This window comes from Chelonia mydas, chromosome 2 (assembly GCF_015237465.2).
Source record: "Chelonia mydas isolate rCheMyd1 chromosome 2, rCheMyd1.pri.v2, whole genome shotgun sequence".
In the NCBI taxonomy this organism is placed as follows: Eukaryota; Metazoa; Chordata; order Testudines; family Cheloniidae; genus Chelonia; species Chelonia mydas.
In genome coordinates this window covers 171,200,396-171,222,136 of record NC_057850.1, presented here as the reverse complement: position 1 = coordinate 171,222,136, position 21,741 = coordinate 171,200,396, and the positions used below count along the sequence as shown (strand labels likewise).

The window sequence follows — 21,741 nt, the reverse complement described above, 5'->3', positions numbered from 1 at the left end:
GCAGATATTGCTTAAGGATCTGGTTGGCCTTTTCCATTTGGCTGTTGGACTGGGGATGGTCAGCAGAGGAAAGATGTGCGGACTTCCAGCAGATGACGGGCCTCCCACCAGAACTATGCTGAGTATTGGACCCCCCCCCAGTCGGAAATAATGTATTCCAGAGATGGACTTCATGGATAATCCATAGCTGGGCTGTCTCTTCAGTAGAGGGCAGGCCTGTGCAAGGAATGAAGTGGTCCATTACTGTCAAAATTGTTGGACTCTGGTAATTCTACAATAAAGTCTACAGCAATGGCCGCCCACAGTCAAGATAAGGTGTCCAAAGGCTGGAAGAGACTGCAGGGTGTGGTATCTTGGCATGGGCACAAACTCTGCCGGAGGCAACGAATGATTGCATCATCAGGTGCATCGGGGGCCACCAAAAGGAGTGGGATATTAGTTGTTGGATTTTGAAGTGCTCCAAATGTCCCGCTAGAGGAAAATCATGGCATAATTTCAGGACTGCAACTATTGTGGGTCCAGGGCAACATAGATAGGGTCTCTTACATATGTGATCCCTTCCCGGGAGTTATGCAGCTGCTTGTGGATAATAGCTTGTTCATCAAGCAGAATTCCTGAGGCAGAGCGTATCAATCTGAGTATATCCTGGTGATGAACTGAACTGAGAACATTACGGAACTTGAGAATGAGGGATGGTTTCTGGACAGGGCCTTGTGGGCTGGTACTGTGTCTTCGTGACAGGGCATCCTCCATGTCATTTTTTTTATCTGGGGCACAGTGATAATAAAATTGAATCGTGAGGAAAAATAGGGCCCACCGACGCTGCTGTTGGTTTATGGCTTTTGCACGAAGTAGATAATTCCAGGTTTTTATGGTCAGTGAATACCTGGACTGGGTGGTGAGCTCCTTCCTGGTAGTGTTGATATTCTGCAAAGGCGATTTTTATTGCCAGGAGTTCCTTATCAAGAATTTCATAGGTTAATTTTGTGGGAGTTAATTTCCTTGAATAAGAAGTGCACTGGTGTAACACTCGTTTGGGACCAACTTGCTCAGAGAGGACTGCCCTGATTGCTATACTGGAGGCATCAGCTTCTATATGAAGGTTTGTGTGGCAGTGAGATCTTGCTCTTGGATAAGGTTTGTAGCAGTGATGTTACAGACTACTGGCCTGTAAAGTCTCCGATAACTTCCAAGAGATAGGAAGGTCCTCAGTCCATTGATCGGAATGCTTCTTTTAGCGTAAGTCCATAGTCCAGAGATCAGAGCAGGAAAGAGCCACAATGGAGATGCTTTCAGGGTCTTTTATACCTTCTCCCATGTGGGGAATGCTCTCTGTCTTAATTTGTAAAAAATTACAGGTGCAAGATGGAGTCCAAGGTCACATGAGCAGTCATATGCCCTTGCTTGCTTTGATGACTCACCGGATCAGCTATTATCCATGTTCTGGCAAAGGTATCTGCAGGAAGAGCCATCTGGGAAGAACGAGTTTCTTCTGTGGGCCATTGTGAGAGTCAGTTGCCTTTGATGGGTCATCAACACAAAGCTGTCTGGCTTCAGTGTAGATTTTATCTGGTGATTGTTGCCCAGGAATACACTACATATATAGGATGCCAGTACATAGTCAATATTTATAACTTCAGATAAAAATTATACATGGTTATAAACAGGATAATCATACTCATCAAATCATAACTTTTCCATTGACACCTTAGATGACATACTTTGTACAAGATTTGTTGCAATTCTATAACAGTGATCTCAACATTGATATACATGGTCATATTTCAATCACACAGCATCACAGTAGGAAAGACAAATTTCAGCTGAATGAATGCTGGGCCTAAGGAGACCAGTGGAATTGGGTATTTTTCCAGAGGAAAGCAGTGAGGGGCTCAATTTGTTTTGAAAAGTTCAGGATAAATCGTTGATAAAAATGGGCTAATTACCAGGGCGCATTGCAGGTCATGTGCTCTGTGGGGAGTCTTGGACATCCTGGGCCTTCCATGGGTCCATCTGGACCCCTTCTGGGGATAAGAGAAAGCCCAAGTACTCCATGGAGGCCACATCAAAGGCATATTTCTTGAACTTGGCATAAAGGCCATGCTGCCATAAGCGTTCCAGAACAGCTAGGAGGTGAGCTGTATGCTGTTCAGAGTAGTCCGAGAAAATCAATGTTATCTAGATAGATGCGTTCCAGAACAGCTAGGAGGTGAGCTGTATGCTGTTCAGAGTAGTCAGAAAAAATCAATGTTATCTAGATAGATGACTACATATTGGTCCAATATGTGTTGGAACACATCATTTATAAAATGTTGGAAAGTGGTTGGGGAGTTGATCAATCTGAAGGGCATTACAAGATAGTCACAGTAGCCATAGTGGGTTCAAAAGGCAGTCTTCAGCTCGTCCCCTTCCCTGATTCACATGAGGTTGTACAGTCCCCGTAGGTCGAACTTCGTGAATATATGGGCAGTCTTCATGTGATCCAGTAACTTGGGAATCAGGGGTAGCAGGTAACGATTCCTGATAGTTATCTGATTCAATGCATGATAATGAATACAGAGTTGGAGACTGCTATGTTTCTTCTTGACAAAAAGTACTGGTACGCCAGCCAGGGAGATTAACTTGCGGATAAACCACTGGGCCATATTCTTCTGGAGGTACTCTCAGAGTGCTGTCAGCTCAGGTTCTGACATAACATAAACTCATCAGAAGGGTATTTTTGGGCAGTCATGGTCCCAGTGCAGAGGTAGAGTTTCCACATTCTTCTTTTCCAAAACATCGGACTAGTCTTGGTATTTTGAGAGGAGTTCAGATGTAGCTTCAAAGAAAGATTCTGCCTGGATAGCTGCCCCCATCTGAGCCTCTCGAGGTTTGGATGCTGGGACAGGAGGCCGTCGTTGCCAGCATTGCAGTCTACAAAAATCCAATGGAAAACAGACTTCCTGTGTTTGTCACTAAATGAGCAGACCGTAGAGGTCCAAGCAGTAGATACTGAGGATCAGGGAAAAGTGTGGTGAATGGATCACACCAAATTGTAACATTTCTCTGTGCCCTGAATCATGACCTTCAGTGGAGCTGTTTCCTCTGTTACTGGACCAGAAGAAAGGGGGAACTGTTAATATTTTCTATAAGGTTAACAGTGATCTTGGATTGCAGGGAATCCACAGGGTTTGGGCTGCCTCTGCATTGATGAAGCAGTCAGCTGTGCCTGAGTTCATGAGGGCTGGTAAAATGGGATTTTGCAGGGGTACCCCGGGTATGTGCAACTAGACTGGCACCTGCAAATGGGGAGCCCTGGTGGAAAACTGGGTGCGTTCCAGTCAAGACCAATGGGCGGGGGAGCTCTTTTTCCTGATTCCTTGGAAACAGGGCAGTCAGGAATGGAGGGGTGTCTTCTCACTGCTGTAGAAGCAGAAACTGTGCTGGCATCATCATTCCTTTTCTGTGGTGGTGAGCAGTCGATGGCCCACACCCACCTTCACTGGCTCAGCAAAAGGCAGCGGTGAAAAGGTACCTGCACTGGAGAGTTGCAAGACCCCCATTTTTTCCTCTCTTCATTCCAGTAACTGATTGTCTATAAGGATGTCGAGATCCATGAGGGCATCCAGACTTGTGGGTGAGTCTACTCGGGCTAATTCATCCTTAATTTCTTCTTGCAGGCCCCACAGTACCTCTGTGCTGCCTTGTTCCAATTTGTATTGGCTGCGAGGCATCGCAGCTGTGCAGCATAGGCGGCTACGGTGCCCTGCCTTGGCAGCCTCCACTGTTTGTGGTTAATGTGGTTATCCAATAGTACTGACATGCCTTGGAGGAAGACCTCCTAGTTTGACACTACTGGGCTATCACACTCCAGGAAGTGGGAGGCCCAGTCTAAGGCTTCCCAGGACAGCAGCTGATAACCAGGCTCACCTTTGCATGATCAGTATTATAGGACTGTGGGTGCATCATGAATAGGAGGTGGTACTGTTTTATAAAACCCTGAAACCACTGGGGATTGTCATCAAACCGTTCTAGCAGTAGTGTTGGCCAATTTTGGTTAGACATATTCCTGTAGATTTAATCACATGACATAATCTTTAATTCCTGGAGACTCTGGGACAATCCTGGAGGGTTGGCAACCCTATGGCATTGGTATTGGGGAATAGATCTGCATGAGCTGTGTTTTCAGCAAGCAACTGCATGATGGTCCTGCAAAAATTGGTTCTCCGAGGTCAACTGGATGACATGGGCCTTTAGGGTTTGGTTATCTACCTGAAGGTGGGTGACCTACTCAAGCGTGTCTGGTGCTCCCAAAGGGTGAGCCAGGTCTAGGCTTCTGACTACAGAACCACTCCTGTGGCCTATGTGGTCAACACAAACCTTCACAACCAGGATGTGGGTGGTCTGACCTAGTGGTCGGGAGTCAGGCAGGGTCAGGTTACCAGGAGGTCAGAGTCCGGGACAAGCCAGAGGGCAAACTGAAGTCAGGTGCAAAGAGGCAGGCAAGGTCAGGTTGCCAGGAGATCAGCAGCAGGCATCGCAGGGGAAGAAGTCTAAAGCAGGGAGAACCCAGTTGCATGGACAGCTTCCTGTTCCTGTGCTTGGTTTATATAGAAGCTGTGAACCAATCAGGATGCCAAGCATTATGCCAATTAGATTCCAGGACTGGGGTCTTCTGTCAGAGCTCAGTTCCTATTCTGACAACAGTTATCTTGTTACTGGGTGGCAGGTTAGCGCTTGCTAGCTCTGAAGAGCTCTGTGGAACAAGGTTCAAGACCCACAGTCCCTGAACACACCCTGCTCCACATGTAGACATAGCGTCAGAGTTGTACAATGATAAGGAGTGTATATCAAAATAAAACGAATATAAGTGAAGAACGGAGGAAAACACATATTCAGCCAAATGGGATGATACAAAAAATGCAGGAATTGTATTAATAATTGGCTTGATTTTCAGAGATGCTCAGGAACCCCAACTTCCATTGAAGTCAATGTGTATGTGCAGAATTGTTGAATATCTATTGTATGTTTTATCTAAGTTCAAAGCTTGCCTTTACTGATTAATAGGCCACATTCGCTTTTAATAATACTGTTGCATGTCAATGGGAGAGGCTTAACTATATAGGTCAATACAAATGACCTAAACCCTCATATTAAAATAAAAAGAACAGTCATTGTTTTTAAACATAAGGCAAAAGAAGCAATAATACAAGACTTGCTTTTGATACAAGACAAATGGTATAAGGAATGACACAAGAAAAAACATGTTGAGACCATGCTTTCTTCTCATCAGCTAATAGTGAGAGAAGAGAGGATGACACTTTAATTTCTAAGACTACCACATTTCCATTAGATAGGACTACATGGGGAACAAGTATTTGATAATGGGCTCTTCAGTCTAGTAGACAAAGGTATAACATGATCCAGTGGTTGGAAGTTGAATCTAGAGAAATTCAGATTGGAAATAAGGTGTAAATCATTAACAGCGAGGGTAATTAACTTTTGGAACAGTTTACCCAGGGTCATGGTGGATTCTCCATCACTTGTCATATTAAAATCAAGATTAGATGGTTTTTTTAAAGGTACGCTGTAGTTCAAAGGCATTATTTTGGGGAAGTTCTAGGGCCTGTGTTACCCAGGAGGTCAGACTTGGTGATCATAGTGGTCCCTTTTGGCCTTAGCATCTCTGAATCTATGAAAGTGAGGGATAAAATGGCTGATGCTAAAGGCCAGAAGATCACAAGAAAATCCGTCATTGACCAAGTCATAATCTTAGTAGATTTCCTCCTAATACTAGCTTGATTTGCAAAAGGTCAGATGAAAGTTGGTTAGGACTCTAACTTGACATCTAGTGTAGTAAAATATGAAAACATTTAGATCCAGGCAAGCAAACTATGAAGAAGAAATTCCAAAAAATATTAAATACAGTAGAACCTCAAAGATACGAACACCAGAGTTGAGAAGTGACTGGTCAAGTGCACACCTAAGTTGGAACTGGAAGTAAGCAACCAGAAGTAAACAATCAGGCAGCAGTGGAGACAAAGAAAGTAAATACTGTATTTTACCTGTATTGCATCTTAAAGGTAGACACATCTGGGCTTTCACAACATTCTCTTTGAACTGGATCTGAGCCCACTGTGTACTGTTTCTCCAGGTGCACGATTGGCCTCAGTGCTGCCTTGCTCATCACCCCTCTGCCATCTCCCAGTGGGGCATGCCAACCCCCCGCTGCCAGCCCAAGGCAGCCTGAGCAGGCAGATCAGGAGCAGCGCTGGGGTCTACATTGCTTTCCTATAAGCTGCAGACACTCTTCACCCCCCCTTCAGCTGGGATGGAGACAAGCTTGTATGGCTCAGTCCAAGCCCAGGAAAGAAACTACCGCAGCTGGAAGTGCTGATGCTGCAAGGAAGCTGCCAGCGTTGGGGTGTGAGTTGCTGCTCTTGTGGCTGGAGCCTGGCCTGGAGCGTGAGCTGCTGAAGCCAAGCTGCTGCTGTCACGCTGTGCTCTCAAGGAGCATCTCTGTTTTAAAGAGCCACAGCCTGCACCGCGCGCCCACTGATGTGGCCCAAGCTGTGCCCATGGCTGTGCTCCTGGGTCTTGGCAGCACCCCTGGGAGCACAAGGGGCAGGGGAGGGAGGGTCACTGGTGGCGGACTCTCAGCCACTGCCTCTGCAAGCCCTGGAGAAAGGCAGCTGTGGGCTGGCACTTGTAGTGCCCAGGGTGCGGGTCAGGCCCGCCCGGCTCAGCCCAAAGGTAAGACACAGAAGTAGAGCAGGGAGCTGCTTGCAAACCAGGCATTGCTCCCAGGTTCCTGAGTGCCAGGTGCCATCTTTGCAGAGAGCTCTCCCTACCTCAGCTGAAAGGCACTGACTGTAGGGTAAATAAGAGCACAGGGGTAGTAATGGAAGAGCATCCCCTCAACTGAATCAGCCTCTTTGGCTTCTTTGAAAATGTCACCCTTAGTTTTTATCCTGTATTTAGAGGCTTCTTGGGAAGTTTAATGTGACATGTTATTGGCCTTGCAGTAAAAGCACATTTGAGGGCAGCTCTCTGGCCTCTGAAATGATTTCAAGCACTGTATTGTATGACTAAGCAAAATGGCAAGTAGTGGGAAGCGCAGATGTGTCACACTTTCAATTGACACAAAGCTAGAAATACTAAAAAAAACCTCAGTGATGGTGTTAGCATCAGCAAAATAGCAATAGAATATGGCATCGGGAAATCACTGATATTCACAAAAGCCAGGAAGAAATAAAGCAATTTGCAAAAGAAGCCAAAGACAGTGGAGCAGTAAAAAGCAGGTGTATTGTATGCAAAGATGCTGCTGCTGCTACCTTTGATAAGGCAATGCACCTGTGGTTTGCAAGAGAGATCAAAAGGCACTCTTATAAGTGGTGTGATGGCTACAGAATAGGCAAAGTTACTCTTCCAAGAAATGTATCCAGACAAAGGTGAGGACCATTTTAAAGCAAGCAAAGGGTGGCTCTGTCAGTTCAAAAATTGGCCTGGAATGCGGCAGTTGGGGATGCAAGGAGAGTCTCTGACAGCTGACTCGAATGCCACTGGTGAATTTAAAAACACTTTCAAATAATTTATTGAACAGCATGAACTTACCCGGGACCAAGTGTTTAACTGCAACGAGACAGGCCTGTACTTGCGCCTGCTTCCAGACAAGACTCTGGCAGACAGTTCAGAAAAACAGGCGAAGAATTTCAAATCCAGTAAAGATCAAGTCACACTGATGGCTATTGCTAATGCAAGTGGGGATCTCCATCTTTCACTGTGGTTCATTCACAAAAGTGCAAAACCTCACTGCTTTGCAAACCTCATTACGTCAACTCTACCTATCCATTATTACAGCTTGAATGGATAAAGGCATTTTCTCTGTCTGGTTTTTTAAACACTTTTTTCCACTTCTGAAAGATTACCTTACATCAAATCTTTACCTATTCGAGCTCTGCTACTGATGGATAATGCTCCATCTCATCCTGCCATTGAAAAGCTATTGATGGAAGATGGAAGCATTCAGTGTTTGTTTTTGCCTCCAAACATCACAAGTCTCATTCGTCCAATGGACCAAGGCGTTACGCACAACATGAAACGTTGATACAAGCGAAACCTCTTATGACGATTATTACTGGGATCAATGCAGTTTGAATCTTGCACAGATTTTCGTAAACAGCTGATAGTCAAAGATGCTGTCTACATGTGTGCTGAGTCCTGGAGTGAGATTGGCTCTGGGTCTTTGAGACACTCATGGAATGCACTTTGGCCCGGTATTGATAACACTGAACCAGGTAATTTGGAAAATAATGATCAGATGGAAATTAATCAAGTACATTTTTCTGAAGATTGACAGCTTTTGGATATCACTATGGAGGAACAGGAGGAATGGCTAAACGCGGATACATGTGGGAACGGATACCCTATTCTTGGCAACCATGAGATAATTGAATTGGTACGAGAAACAGCATAAGCGGACAGTGACATTGAAAATGATGGTGACAAGGAGGGGGAGAACATCAAGAAGATTCCACACATACAAGCAGAAGAGTGCTTCGCTACCTGTCTTCAATGGCTTGAATAAAAGCCTGAAGCTACACCGATAAATCTAATGATGCTTCAAGAGCTACACACCTGGGCAGTCAAAAAGCCTGTTAGCAACCTCAGACAGAGTATCATGAAAGATTTTTTCAAGTCTACATAGTTTATCCTGTTGTACTTAAGCAGGAAAGTTAAGTTTGGGTACTTTTTTTTGTACTTAATCATTGTAAAGACTAGTGCCGGTAAGTTTTGCTGGAGCATTTTTTTTAGTGCTATTGAATGGACATGTAAATCTGTGGGCTTTTGTGTTGGCATTTTTTTTATGGATGATGAACCACTAAAAAAGAAGCAAGCAAAATTACTTAAAAATGAAATCCAGTACTGTGTTAAACGTGAAGTACTCATAAAAAAAAAAAGGGAAAGTTTAAAAAATAAAGATTTGACAAGTTAAGGAAACTGTTTTTGTACGTTTCATTTAAATTAAGATAGTTAAAAGCAGCATTTTTCTTCTCCATAGCAAAGTTTCAAAGCTGTATGAAGTCAATGTTCAGTTGTAAATTTTTGAAAGAACAACCGTAACGTTTTGTTCAGAGTTACGAACATTTCAGAGTTACAAACAACCTCCATTCACGAGGTGTTCGTAATTCTGTGGTTCTACTGTAATATTAACTCAGTAGATGCCTGAGGATGGCAGCACCCCACCAAATTATGTCTTGTGGGCCTGGTTTCCATGGCCTTAAACTATGCAAAGTGAATACAAAGTGGGGGTAAGACTCTCCAAAATCAGAATGGTAGCAAGTTGCATCCACATTGCATTTAATTTTCAGAAGACGTAAATGAGCACAGTAAGGTGTGACGTAGTGAAGGAAGCCCTTTGTTCCTTCTCCATAATTTATTTTTCCCTGATGGATAATGAGAGTAAACATTAGCTCCTTCACTAGGATGGTATGGGGATAGGTGGTGTTGCTTCATGAGACAATGTGTCCATAAGGATCATCCTCAAAACTGATAGGATGCTTGTAGGGAAGAGACCATGAAGACTCAGTCATTCTCCTTGTTATTTTCTATTTTGGAAACCCCAATATTTCTTTGTGAGAAAAAAATCAACTCTTTGGCCAATTCCATTGTTTTGGGGCTAATTGATAAGCATTGCATCACTCCAAAAAAAGAGACAGAGGATGGAACTAAATATACAGGTTTGAGGATTAATAACTCTGGAAAGCAAATATAAGAGTGATAAGGATTCCAGCATATTAGACAAACCATCACTCCGAGAGGGAAAACTCTCAGCCTGTCTCGCTGACATCTCTGCATGGATGTTCAGCATCTCACTCAGGCCCATCTTTCACTCGAACCTCTCTCTAGGACCCTGGATATGTCTAAATCTTGCATATTCTTTCTGCATAAGATATGGCCTTGCCTATCCATCCACACACCTAAAACTTTCATCCAGGCTATAATCATCTTGCATATTGATTTCTGAAACATCTTTTTCTCTGGTCTTTACAAATACAACCTTGCTCCACTGATATCCATTCAGAATGCTGCTGCAAAGATCATTTCCCTAAACCATCACTTTGACCATGTCATCCCTCTTTTTGCATTCCTCCCCTGGTTCCTTCTTCTGTATCATACATGAAAGGTGAACTACTTTTCTTCACTTGTAAGGCCCTTCATGGCCTATCCTCACCCTACCTACCATCTGTCATTCAGTATTGAGATGTTGACTCCTGCCTCTGATAGGCCTATGATGTCAGCCTCCATCATGCACTTGTTAAATTTTCAAACGAACAACTTCATGCTTTCTCCCACGTTGCCGCTCCGACACTTGGGAAGAGCTCCCTCCTTAAAACTCTCCTTTGCCATGAAGCTTAGAAAAAACTTGACAATGGTTAGGTTGCTGGTGTGCTGAAACCACTGCCTGTCACACTGACCAATATTCATAGATTCCAAGGCCAGAAGGGACCTTTGTGGTCATCTAGTCTGACCTCCAGTATTACACAGGCCATAGAACTTCCCTAAAGTAATTCCTAGACTATCTATTTTACAAAAACATCCAATCTTGATTTGAAAATTGTCAGTGATGAAGAACCCACCACGCCCCTTGATACATTGTTCCAGTGATTAATTACTCTCACTGTTGTTATCTCATTGTTTCCTTGTACTCCTCCCTAAGTCAGTCTATCTATCCATCTGTTGTCTTTTTTCTTATACTTAAATTATAAACTCTTTGGGTCAGGAACTGTCTTTTTGTTCTGTGTTTGCACAGCACCTAGTCCAAAGGAGCCCCCAACCATGACTGGGATGCCTAGGTGTGACAAGAACACAAATAATAATAATAAAATCAACACCGTATCAACTACGAAAATGAGGGGGAAACATGATTACATCTCAAACAAACCTCCTGTGTGAGTGAGAACAAATTAGATAGATTGATACCAAAGAAAAAAGCTTTTATTACTTAACGTAAGCGCAAAAAGGGGCATATGGCATATGATTCCACAAAGAGAAGAATTTGCCAAGTGCTATAAGCAGCGGTCTATGTTAACCAAAAAAGAAATTAGAGACAATGAAGAGGAGAAAAATCCTTTAGCCCTGACTAGTTCTTATAGAGTTTTATAGCTATTTTATGACTGCTAATGTTCTTTCTAAACATTTCATTTAGGCCTGAGTTCAATAAAGCCAAGCACATGTTCAACTTTAAGCACATTCGTGTTCTCCTGGCTTTGAGTTCAACATGTACTTACCTGCTTTGCTGCATTTGGACTTAAAAGAATTAACAAAATCAACATGGATCAAGAAAATCTTCCTTATTAAGAGTAAGAAGAAAAGAGGCTGAATTTTCAAGAATATTATTGGGTAGCTAACTGCCTTTCCTTCTCTGATGTCTTCCATCAAATATGCTTTGCACTTCCAACTGCCAGCTAAACAGAGTAACCTCAGAAAATGAGAAATAGATGGCCTAACTTTTTGACACTAATTGTTTAGCAATGAGATTTTCCTAGTCATCCCCTCTATTAAAATTAGAGACCCATAACTTTGTCCACACCCTAACAGATAATCCACTACCAAACTGGTCAATACATCAGAAATTTAAAAATTGGCTGGCAGGAGCTTATCTATATTTAGACTTTCTTTAACAAAATAAATGGTTCTAAAAATTCTGATTATGTCATTAACATACCAGTGTTAGAACAATGGAAAAAATATAAATGGGTAGCCAGAGGAAAAATACACATCTACCTGGGATTTGGAATTAGAAAAACCATCAGTGTTTTATGTTAATGGTAATTAGATATTTGTTTCTTGATTAAAAATAAAAAGGAAAAACAAAAATTCTGTTTATGATTTATGACAGGTCCACTGAAGATATACCCTTGGCAGAGTATATGTCATGTACGCCATATAAAACACACACAGAGACCAAAAAATGTGTAATTACCCATTTAGCCCTCTTAAAGGATAATAGCAGAACACTGTATAGTTTGTTCCCTAGCAAGTTCAAGAGCAATTGAATAATGGCAGAAAAAACAGGAGAGTATATGTTACCCATAAGTCTTTAATATCTTTATGTAAGGTAAATGCTTAAAAATGTGGTGCTATTTACTACTCTCTTTTCGAACATTTATATAGCTTATTTGAAATTAATTGCTTTAAAACTGAAGAAAATAATCAAGGGCGTGTGAAACCATTCAATGTCTATACTGGCTAAAAACGTGCTTAGTAGGGGTTTCATCCACAGCTGCATGGAGGGTGGTTTGAGGGGAGTGCCAGTGAATCTGTGACTATGCAGAGCCACCTGTCAAATCCATGGCTTATCATGTCCGGTTACTATTCTTTGGTGCAGATTTAGCCCTGCTGTCTGGCATATTTGAAGGGGTGAGTGTCAGGGCGGAGCCAAGGCTTTGTCCACTTCCTGTCCACTCCCTGCCTGTTATTATTTATTATTAGTAGTAAATAATTATATTATGATAGTACCCAAAGGCTTAGGGTCCCATTGTGATGGGTGCTATACAAACACAGAAAAGAACCAATCACTGTCCGAAGGGTTTAAAAGCTAAAGATGGTGGGAGCTCATCTACTCGGACTTAACTCTGCACACCAGGAGCCAAGATCTAAATGCCTATGCATTCAGTAAGAATATTTGCAGTAAAGCCTTCTAGTGATTCTCAATAATATTACAACTTGGGGATTAAACTGAAAAAAAAATAAGGTCAACATTTTCAAACGGAAGTACTTAACATTAGACACAAAAAACCTTATTCAAGCATTTATTTAGATATATAAGTAAGTTTTAGGTGTCTAACATTAAGGTACTTCATTTTGACAATGTTGGCCTGCAGGTAGTTGAAAATTTTAGTGAATGAATATTTTTCATAATGTCTTTTTGTGACAGTATTGATGTTGCCTATTTTCCTCTTGAGTCTACTAATTAATTGTATTTGTGGTTTATATATGTGCTTTTTTAGGTACGGCACAATGGACTTATCATGGAAATGGATCATCCAACAGTAGGGAAGATAGCTGTCCCAGGTTGGAATATTTAATTTTTCTTTCTAAATAGAACTTTTAAAAAAAATGAAGTGATGTGTCCTGGCATTACAATCTTGTGAATGGATGTTTGACTGACATTTGACACCTGTGCTCATGTTTGTTCTAGTAGCAGGGAAATGGGTATGTATGGGACAAGTTCATGTATTTTGTAGTTTGCTTCTCCTAAAATATGAACATGAATTTGATAGTGTTTGCAAACCCCCACTGTTAGAAATATGATCATTAAAGCACCTATATGAATATATTTTTGATTTAGGTTTACTCTGAGTATTGCGTAAACTCTGCTTTTAGGCCTTTTTTTTTGTAAAAACAAAACAAAAAAGGGTTCACTCATCCTGAAGCACGGTCTTTTGCTTGACAGAGGCTCTGCAATGAAAAAGTCTGGTTAGCTGTTCTTAACTTCTTTACCAAGGAGTTTCTGAGGTCTATAGGAGATGGAAAAAGTCCCTTTGTGTTTTTCCTAATTGAGACTGGACAAGCTATCATAGTTGGCCTAAGTCTTCCTCCACTGAGGTAAAAGATAAACTTTTATTGATTTCAATAGGAACAGTTAGGTCAATGCTGAACACTCAAATCTTGCTGCTTCCCTACACCTTCCTTTCTCACAAATTTCCCTTTCCCCCCTCCATGAAGAGCATCTTTCAGCTTTATTTTTATAATGTCACCTCTTTATGTAAAAACTTTCAGTGCCAAATACCAGCCTCTGATACATGCATCCAATTCCCATCAATTTCAGCTCAGTTGCACACACATAGCTGAAGGAATAATTTGACCCATAAAGTTTTTCTTAAGTTGCACATCCTGGAGTCACACTGGGTTACAGAAAAGAGTTTTTTGAGAGGAATGAACCCCATATCATTTTATGTTTTCCTGCATGAATAATTTTTTTGTATTCTTCATTTTTGGTCTTTGTCACACATTGTGTCCCACATTTGGACCTCACTGGATTGAGAAATTTGGGAGAAAATACTCTGATATGTTTCCACAATTCAAATGAGCATTTATGAAAATATACCTCTTAATATTTTACTCTTCATGAAAAAAGTTAAATCCCTTTTGTCTGTCTAAAATGAAAAGGCAAGCAAGGTTTTTGGTTTCAATTAAAAAAAAAAACAGGTAGAAAAGCCTTGCAGATGGCAACAGGAAAAGTGTGTAAATTTTCATGTTGCATGCAGTACATAATCTATCTCTGGGAAAGAAAATACTCCTTCAGGGGCAAAGTTAAACTGCAAGAAGAGAAAGGAGATGAAAGGAATGTTCTAATGTCTGTCAGCAGAGATAGAAAGCACTGGCAAGAAAGAAAGTTTTCACATAGGTAAGCTACAGCACTTCCCAAATCCTTAGGTTTTTTTTGACTTTATTAAAACTAAAAACTCGTGACAGTGCAGTGAAACTAAAATAAATCATCTTATTCTCTAATGGTTTGCCATTTAGATGGGCTTCTAGGAAGGGCTTTTTGTATTAAAGCAGATGGCTGAAATGATCATTGGACAGTTGAGCAGGAAAAGCAGAATTACTTCCTATCTTGGCATGGAGCAGGGGAATGAGGGTAAACATAATGACACTGTATGGCTCTACCCATAACTTGGAAATGAAATTAAGAGCTTGATTACTGTTGGTGGTAGACCTTAGGAGCATCCTCCAATTACTAAGGTCAGAGATATATCTTTGGCTTAGAATGAAAACTGCACTAAAGCAACCTCCAGTAGGCAACTCCATCTTCAATATCCATTAAAAAGTGTTTCTGAGACGTTTCCAGTGCAATTATATTCAACTGTTAGATAGAGACCACCTCCATTGTATGAGTGGTTTCTACTTGAAGCTGCTTAAGACAGTTTTCAATATAGATGCTGGACAATGAGTCTTATATTGCAAAAACATATATCCATAATAGTATTGGGGGGAGGCTATCGGCCCTAGACCAAACTGGAGTGTTATCTCTGTTATCTCTGATCCACATCTAGACAAATTTTAGTAAATGAAATGGGTGAAGCAGACATCACACCTGAAGTTCTTGACTGATAGTCTTTTGTGTTGCTAAGCAAAGTTCCGAATGCAGCAATACACTTATTAGGAATAAGTGAGTACTCATGCTAGAAGATTTTTATCATTGAATTTTGTGGCTGGCCTCTGTCTTTCTATTATATTGGGTTGAACCATATATATTGGGTTGAACCAACACCCTTATCCACACACCCCCACACTGTGGGTGAGTTCAAATACAGATCTGGGTCTTCATTTGGGGCGAAATCTTGGCTCCATTAAGTTAATAGGAATTTTGCCATTGAATTCAGTGAAGCCAGGATTTCACCTTTGAATTTTTTAATGTAGGCCAGGGGTTCTCAGACTTTTGTACTGGTAACCCCTTTCACATACCAAGCCTCTGAGTGCGTCCCCCCCCCCCCATACATTAAAAACACTTTTTAATATATTTAACACCATTATAAATGCTGGAGGCAAAGCGGGGTTTGGGGTGAAGGCTGACAGCTCGCAACCCCCCATGTAATAACCTCGTGATCCCCTGAGGGGTCCCAACCCCCAATTTGAGAACCCCTGGTGTAGGCCCATCTCTTGATTTTACTTATCTTTTGAATATTGCTTATAGGGCTACTACATTTGGTTTTTCTTCCATTTAAAGTCAGGATTCTGAATGTTTCCTTCTTGTTGTAGTCCCCAGTTGAGATATACTGTATGCCAATGAGAGATGGCAGGCATTAGTTCTCTATGTTTTCCCATGGTTTTTAGGTATTTAAGGCTTAGAACAACACATCAGGTGTTGATGGCTTTTCGTGATGGAGGAGGTAAATTGGTAGAAATATATTTGTATTCACTTATGTTGCTTTTAGTCAAGAAATAACTTAATAGTTTGGTATTTTCTACTTCTAGACGGGTGGTAATATTACTATTTATTTAAGGACGTCTTTGTACATACATGCTACTGCTATTAGTAAAAATATTGTTAAGATCTTCTTGTATAGATTTAGATATATATCTTAGATATAGAAGAAGGAAGCTCATTTGTTCTGACTGGAAAGATGGTTGTGCAGAAGGCTGTAAGAGAGTTTTTAAAAAGATGAGTAAAAATATGTGTGGTTCTTTGCAGGTTGATTGTTTTTACCTGGTCTTAATTAACATCTTCATTCAGCACTCGGATACCACAGCCGTAGATGCCATATATGCATCTAGTGAGATGGATGGATACACAGAGATCTGGAAGAGGAGTTAAATATGTTTAAGAAAATGAATGATCATTCTGAATGGAGAGCACTACAGACCCTTTGAGGACAGAAAAATAATGGAAGAGAGAGGTTAGCTATAAGGGAAAACCCAAATCTCACTGGATGGTACTGGGGCAGCCAAATTAAACTAGTGAACAAAGTTGAGGAAGCCTTGGAATCTGATTTAATCCTAAACTCTTCTGGTGAAGAACATCAATTCATTTGCCACCAAAGCAGCATTTTCTCTTGCTTTGTGTGGGCCACTGGGCAATGTATTTTTAATGGCTACATCGGGTATAATATACACCAACCCCTATTTGTTTTTATAGCATGAACTATTGTCCAAATCTGTCCAATTATGGTATATTTCATATATGACTTTGAAAGCCCAAATAACAACTTTCCTAACATCTGCATTATCCAAGATACAGTGTTGGCCTGTAAAAACTTGCCTTTTATCACTATTTTTTTAAAATAGTTAAACAACAACAACAAAAACCTAAACCGGACAGACAGAAATGTATACAGTCCACTTTATTAACCTTTTAAGGTAGAAACACTCATGAGCATATCTGTTGGATGAGCTTGGCAGGTCAGCTGTCCAAGCCTGACACCATTGGTTTGAAATTGGAGTTTTCGGTCTCCTAGATGAGCTGCCTGTCAAGGTTGATGAGCCCTACTTTCCCAACAAGATTTATTTTAAGGTGGTCTTTATTTGCCTTGAACATCTTTGTTATAGGGCCTAAGTGGCATGGTCAAAATCTGGAAAGGTCAGTAGGGATTCATGCCAGGAAGGATCACAATTGTTGCCATATTTGTGCTACAAATTCTCATAGAGACATTCACAGAAAAGAGTTGGCAATTGGATGTGGTCTTTGTGGATCTGGAGAAGGTGTGCAATTGTGTACCAGGAGAATTAGTTGGGTGGAGTTTGCAACGGAGAAGCATGCCAGAAGGATATGTATGATGAAGTGAATACTGTAGTCAAACTAAATGGGGCTACAGTAGAGAATTTCCGGTAGACGCTGGCCTGCAACAGGTTCAACACTGAGCCCCATTGTGTTTGCAGATATCATGGATGTGATAAGTGAGAGTATATGAGGAGGGGCACCTTGAAACATGCTGTTTGCTGATGTAATGCTATATGTTTGAAACTTTGAACAGTGGCAACTTAGTTTTGAGTGGGCTGGAGTTAGAGTGAAGGGAAACAGTCCTATATCATGCATTCTGGCACAGTCTTCTTTCAGTGTCTTGAGATCATTTATATGCGTTTGAAGGATTGATCCAGACTCATTGCAGTATTCCTTTTTGGTGCAGACTCAGCCTCTGTGGGCTAACCAAGTCACCTTACCTATGGTTAATCTTTTCCATAAAACAGGACAAAAGCTCCTCCCACTTGAATCTGGGGCTATGTTCAGAGCATCTACAATGATTAGCCAACCTTCTATGTAGAACTATCCCTTTTTCCTGTATTTCTTCTCTTGTCATTGTGGATTACTAATATATTGTGTGAAAAGAAGAGAAGAATATTTTTGTTCATAATCAGCCTGTTCCTACTGTCCAATTCATTCATTGGTGTCATAGTCTAGGACTGGTTACATCACAGGTGCTTCCATGATACCAAATTGTTATATCACAGTTACGGAAAAATAATGGACATCTGGTTAAGGGACAGGATGGGGAGTCAGGAAATCTGGATTGTCTTCTTTTTTGTGCCACAGACGACTTTGGGTCAAAATAATAACATACTTAACGGGGGTGTTGTTGTGAGTCTTAATTTATTAACATTTGAAAAACACTTTGCTGTCTTCAGAAGGAAGGTGATACTGAAGTGTCAAGTGCTTTTTTGACTTATTTATTTTGCCCAGGAAAACAAGGCAGGATGATTATAAAGGAAGAAAACTGCGATGGGATTTCCTTGTATTGAATCAACTTGCCAGAAACCTCAGACTGTTGTTAACTATGCCGTCTTCTTTTCAATCTTTTAGCGTTGGGAAAGGGGGGAAGGTTCAGTAGGACTAGATACATGGCAGAGACTGTTCATTGAAAAGTGTTGTCCTGCATTGAGGGATTTTGCAGGAAATTAAAGAAATCTGGGCTACAATACATTGTTTCCTGCAGCCAGGAGATCTCGCGCTACAGGAACAACAACAAAATAAAACATCCCAGCAATTCTCTACAAGAACCCCTGCCTGAACTTCTGATCCTGTCTGCTTTTCATCACACATTCTTGGTGTGCTTTTGTGTGTGCGCGTGTGCATAGCTAATGTTGATTGAAAAATTTTAATTTCACTTCACTATTTATGGCACATTGGAGACAAACAGCTTCACTAGCATTACCGTTACCTCATTCACCTTTTTTAGTCATCGGCACGGACTGTTTATGTCTTTTACATTTGCAGAGCTGATTTCAATTTTGAGGAATTCAGTACCATTGCAGGAACTCCGCAGAAATGATGTATGTCATCTCACTTGGCTATCCACAAAATACGTTAAAAAAAATCTTAAAAATATATATAAACAGTAGATTGGTACTGATTGCAAAACCAGAAATGAGGAAGTGGGGAAGGTAAGGAATATGTTCTGAGTTTGGGGATTATTCAGAAAAGTAAAGGACTTTTTTTAAAAAAATTTAATTTGGAATGTGATGGCATTTCTTTTAAAGTGAAGAATAAATAGCAAACCTCCTTACTCCTCCAGCATGTTTTCTTAGCATTTTATAAAGTGATCTCACACACACACACACACACACACACACACACATACCTCTACCCCTACCCCTACCCCTAATGGTAGAATGGCCTGTGCACCTTAATCAATGCTTCCCCACTTACTAGGGAAGAAGAAGTAAGCTGCCTCTTACCTAGGGTGACCAGATGTCCCGATTTTTATAGGGACAGTCCTGATTTTGTGGGCTTTTTCTTATATAGGTACCTATTACCTCCCACCGCATGTTCTGATTTTTTAAACTTGCTATCTGGTCACTCTACTCTTACCCATTGCTGTGACTTCCATCCTCGGGGGCCATCACACCTTTCCCTGAATCCAGATTGGCTGTGCATGCATCCTACGCATCACTATGGCATGGACTGGAACTAGGAATTTTGTGTTCCGCAGACAGCAGTTCTGTCAGCTGAGCCAGTAGTGAGTCTGCCCTTGTGTTAAGCTTGTCTCAGCTGGAAGTTGCTCTTTGCAGACCTTAGAGTTTTTACTGAAGTCTCTCTTTAGGTTATATGCATATGTGGCAGTCAAAGCAGTTATTTTGTAGCACGTTTCTTTCTGCTTTTGAAGTCAAAATGACAGACGGATATTTTCTTAAAACAAAAGAGAGCACTCCCACCTACTCTGTATGATACAGTACTGAGTAAAATAAAACCTGTGAATGAGTGTAACTCTGCATATTATTTAGTCAGTGGTTTTATTTCTAAGGATGAAAAGATTTTCTTTATTTTTTTCTCCATCTTCAGTGAGTTACTATCTGACTTTCTTTGTTTTACACTAGAAACTTTTCCAATGATACAAATAAACAAAAATATCACTTTTCTGCACTCAGTCATACATCTGAATCAAACAAAAGAAACGGAATTATTTAGGCAACCATTTTGTCTAAAGTGTTATCCTCTCACCAGAGGTAACATTTATTGCAGCTGTCATATGTGTCTCTGGAATTCAGTTTTATTTAGGAACAAAAACCACTATTTTTGTTGTTTTGCACAAAATAGTCCCTCACCTCTGCCTGTTCAAATAACTCAGAAAGCATTTTCCTATCCCCTTCCTCTGTGACCAAGCACAGCCAGGTGCTCACACAGCACAGGGTGTGTGATTGTAAAGATATATATGTGTGCCTCGGGTGCATTGTAAAACAGCCAAATTACTTCAGCGCCCATAAATTGCAAGTATATCTTTATGATCTTTAATAATTATTGGATAAGAAAAGGAATCCACTGTCAATTCAAAAGTTTAGTTTAATTAAATGTCAGAATATGTTTTAAACATTTAGACAATTTTCCTTAATCCCTAGAACACTGGGATGACTGTACGAGTCCCCTTGCATGCTCCCACCACATGTCTTCCTAACAAACAAGCCCTTCCCCCATTTTCAAAAGGAGCTTTCCACAGCCCTATCCCAGGAGTGGAGTGAATGGCTGGATTTAAATTGTTAAAAGTGAGCATATTTTCATAGATGTTAAGTCCAGAAGTGACGATAAGATCATCTAGTCTGTCCTCTTGTATAGAATTTCATCCAGTTACCCGCTGCACTGGGCCCAATAACTTGTGTTTGACTAACACATAGCTTACAATAAGGCATCCGCTCTTGATTTGAAGACATACAGAGATGGGGAATCCACTACTTCCCTGGGTAGTTTGGCCCAATGGTTAATCCCTCTCACTGTTAAATATGGCTACATCTACACAGCAGAAAACAAAACCCTACAGCAGTCAGTCTGAGAGCCTGGATCAATTGACTTGGGCTTGTGGGGTGTGTGTAGACATTTGGACTTGGGCTAGAGCCTGAGCTCTGAGACCCAGTGAGAGGGGAGGGCCTTTGAGCCTGGGTTCCAGCCCAAACTTGAACTTCTACACGTATTTTTGGCCCCATAGTGCAAGCCAAAGTCAGTTGAATCAGGCTCTGAGACTCACTGGCATGTTTGGTTGTTGGTTTTTTGGTTTTTTTTTGCTTTGTAGACATACCCCAAGTGTGCCTTATTTCTAATTTGAATTTGTTTTGCTTTAACTTTCAGCAATTGGGATTTGTATGCTTTTCACCTCTGGATTAAAGAGTTCTTTAGTATGCAGTGTTTTCTCCCCATGAACAAAAGCACTTCTTACTCTTCTTGTCAAAAAGCAAGATAGATTGAGCTTTTTAAGTCCTTTGGTGTAAGTGTATGTGTGTTTGTAACTTATATAAAGTGCTCATTTTACTGATTAAATCTTTATATTTCATATAAAGTGTGTGTGTGTGTATATTGTGACAAAGTTCCTGCTCTACTTTGGTGGGTCTTGCGCTTATTGGCGGATTTGCTTGCCTTGGAGCTTCATGGCAGCCCTCAGCTTGGCCGTTTTTCTGAACCCACACTCCAGGTCGACTCCTCCTGTGTCTGACCAGGAGTTGGGAGGTTTGGGGGGAACCCGGGCCCGCCCTCTACTCCGGGTTCCAGCCCAGGGCCCTGTGGAATGCAGCTGTCTAGAGTGCCTCCTGGAACAGCTGTGCGACAGCTACAACTCCCTGGGCTACTTCCCCATGGCCTCCTCCCAACACCTTCTTTATCCTCACCATAGGACCTTCCTCCTGGTGTCTGATAATGCTTGTACACCTCAGTCCTCCAACAGTCCACGTTCTCACTCTCAGCCCCTAGTGCCTCTTGCTCCCAGCTCCTCACACGCAGACCACAAACTGAAGTGAGCTCCTTTTTAAAACCCAGGTGCCTTGATTAGCCTGCCTTTA

The 21,741-nt window shown here is 41.3% G+C and overlaps 1 protein-coding gene across 8 annotated transcripts in view; it reads left to right on the top strand.

Moving 5' to 3' along the window:
- The window catches only part of SUGCT (succinyl-CoA:glutarate-CoA transferase), a 481,412-nt gene that overhangs the window by 406,707 nt on the left and 52,964 nt on the right, over window positions 1-21,741 (top strand). For 4 of the 8 annotated variants that reach the window (XM_007058722.4, XM_037890011.2, XM_027821213.3 and 1 more), the window contains one exon: window positions 12,993-13,056. The exons of 1 other annotated variant lie outside the window; for it this stretch is intronic. In XM_007058722.4, the coding sequence (XP_007058784.2) occupies window positions 12,993-13,056 (64 nt within the window). Of the gene's footprint in view, window positions 1-12,992; window positions 13,057-16,180; window positions 21,283-21,741 lie in introns of those variants that run through there. 3 more of the 8 variants (XM_043540559.1, XM_037890009.2, XM_037890012.2) reach the window with 3 other exon arrangements.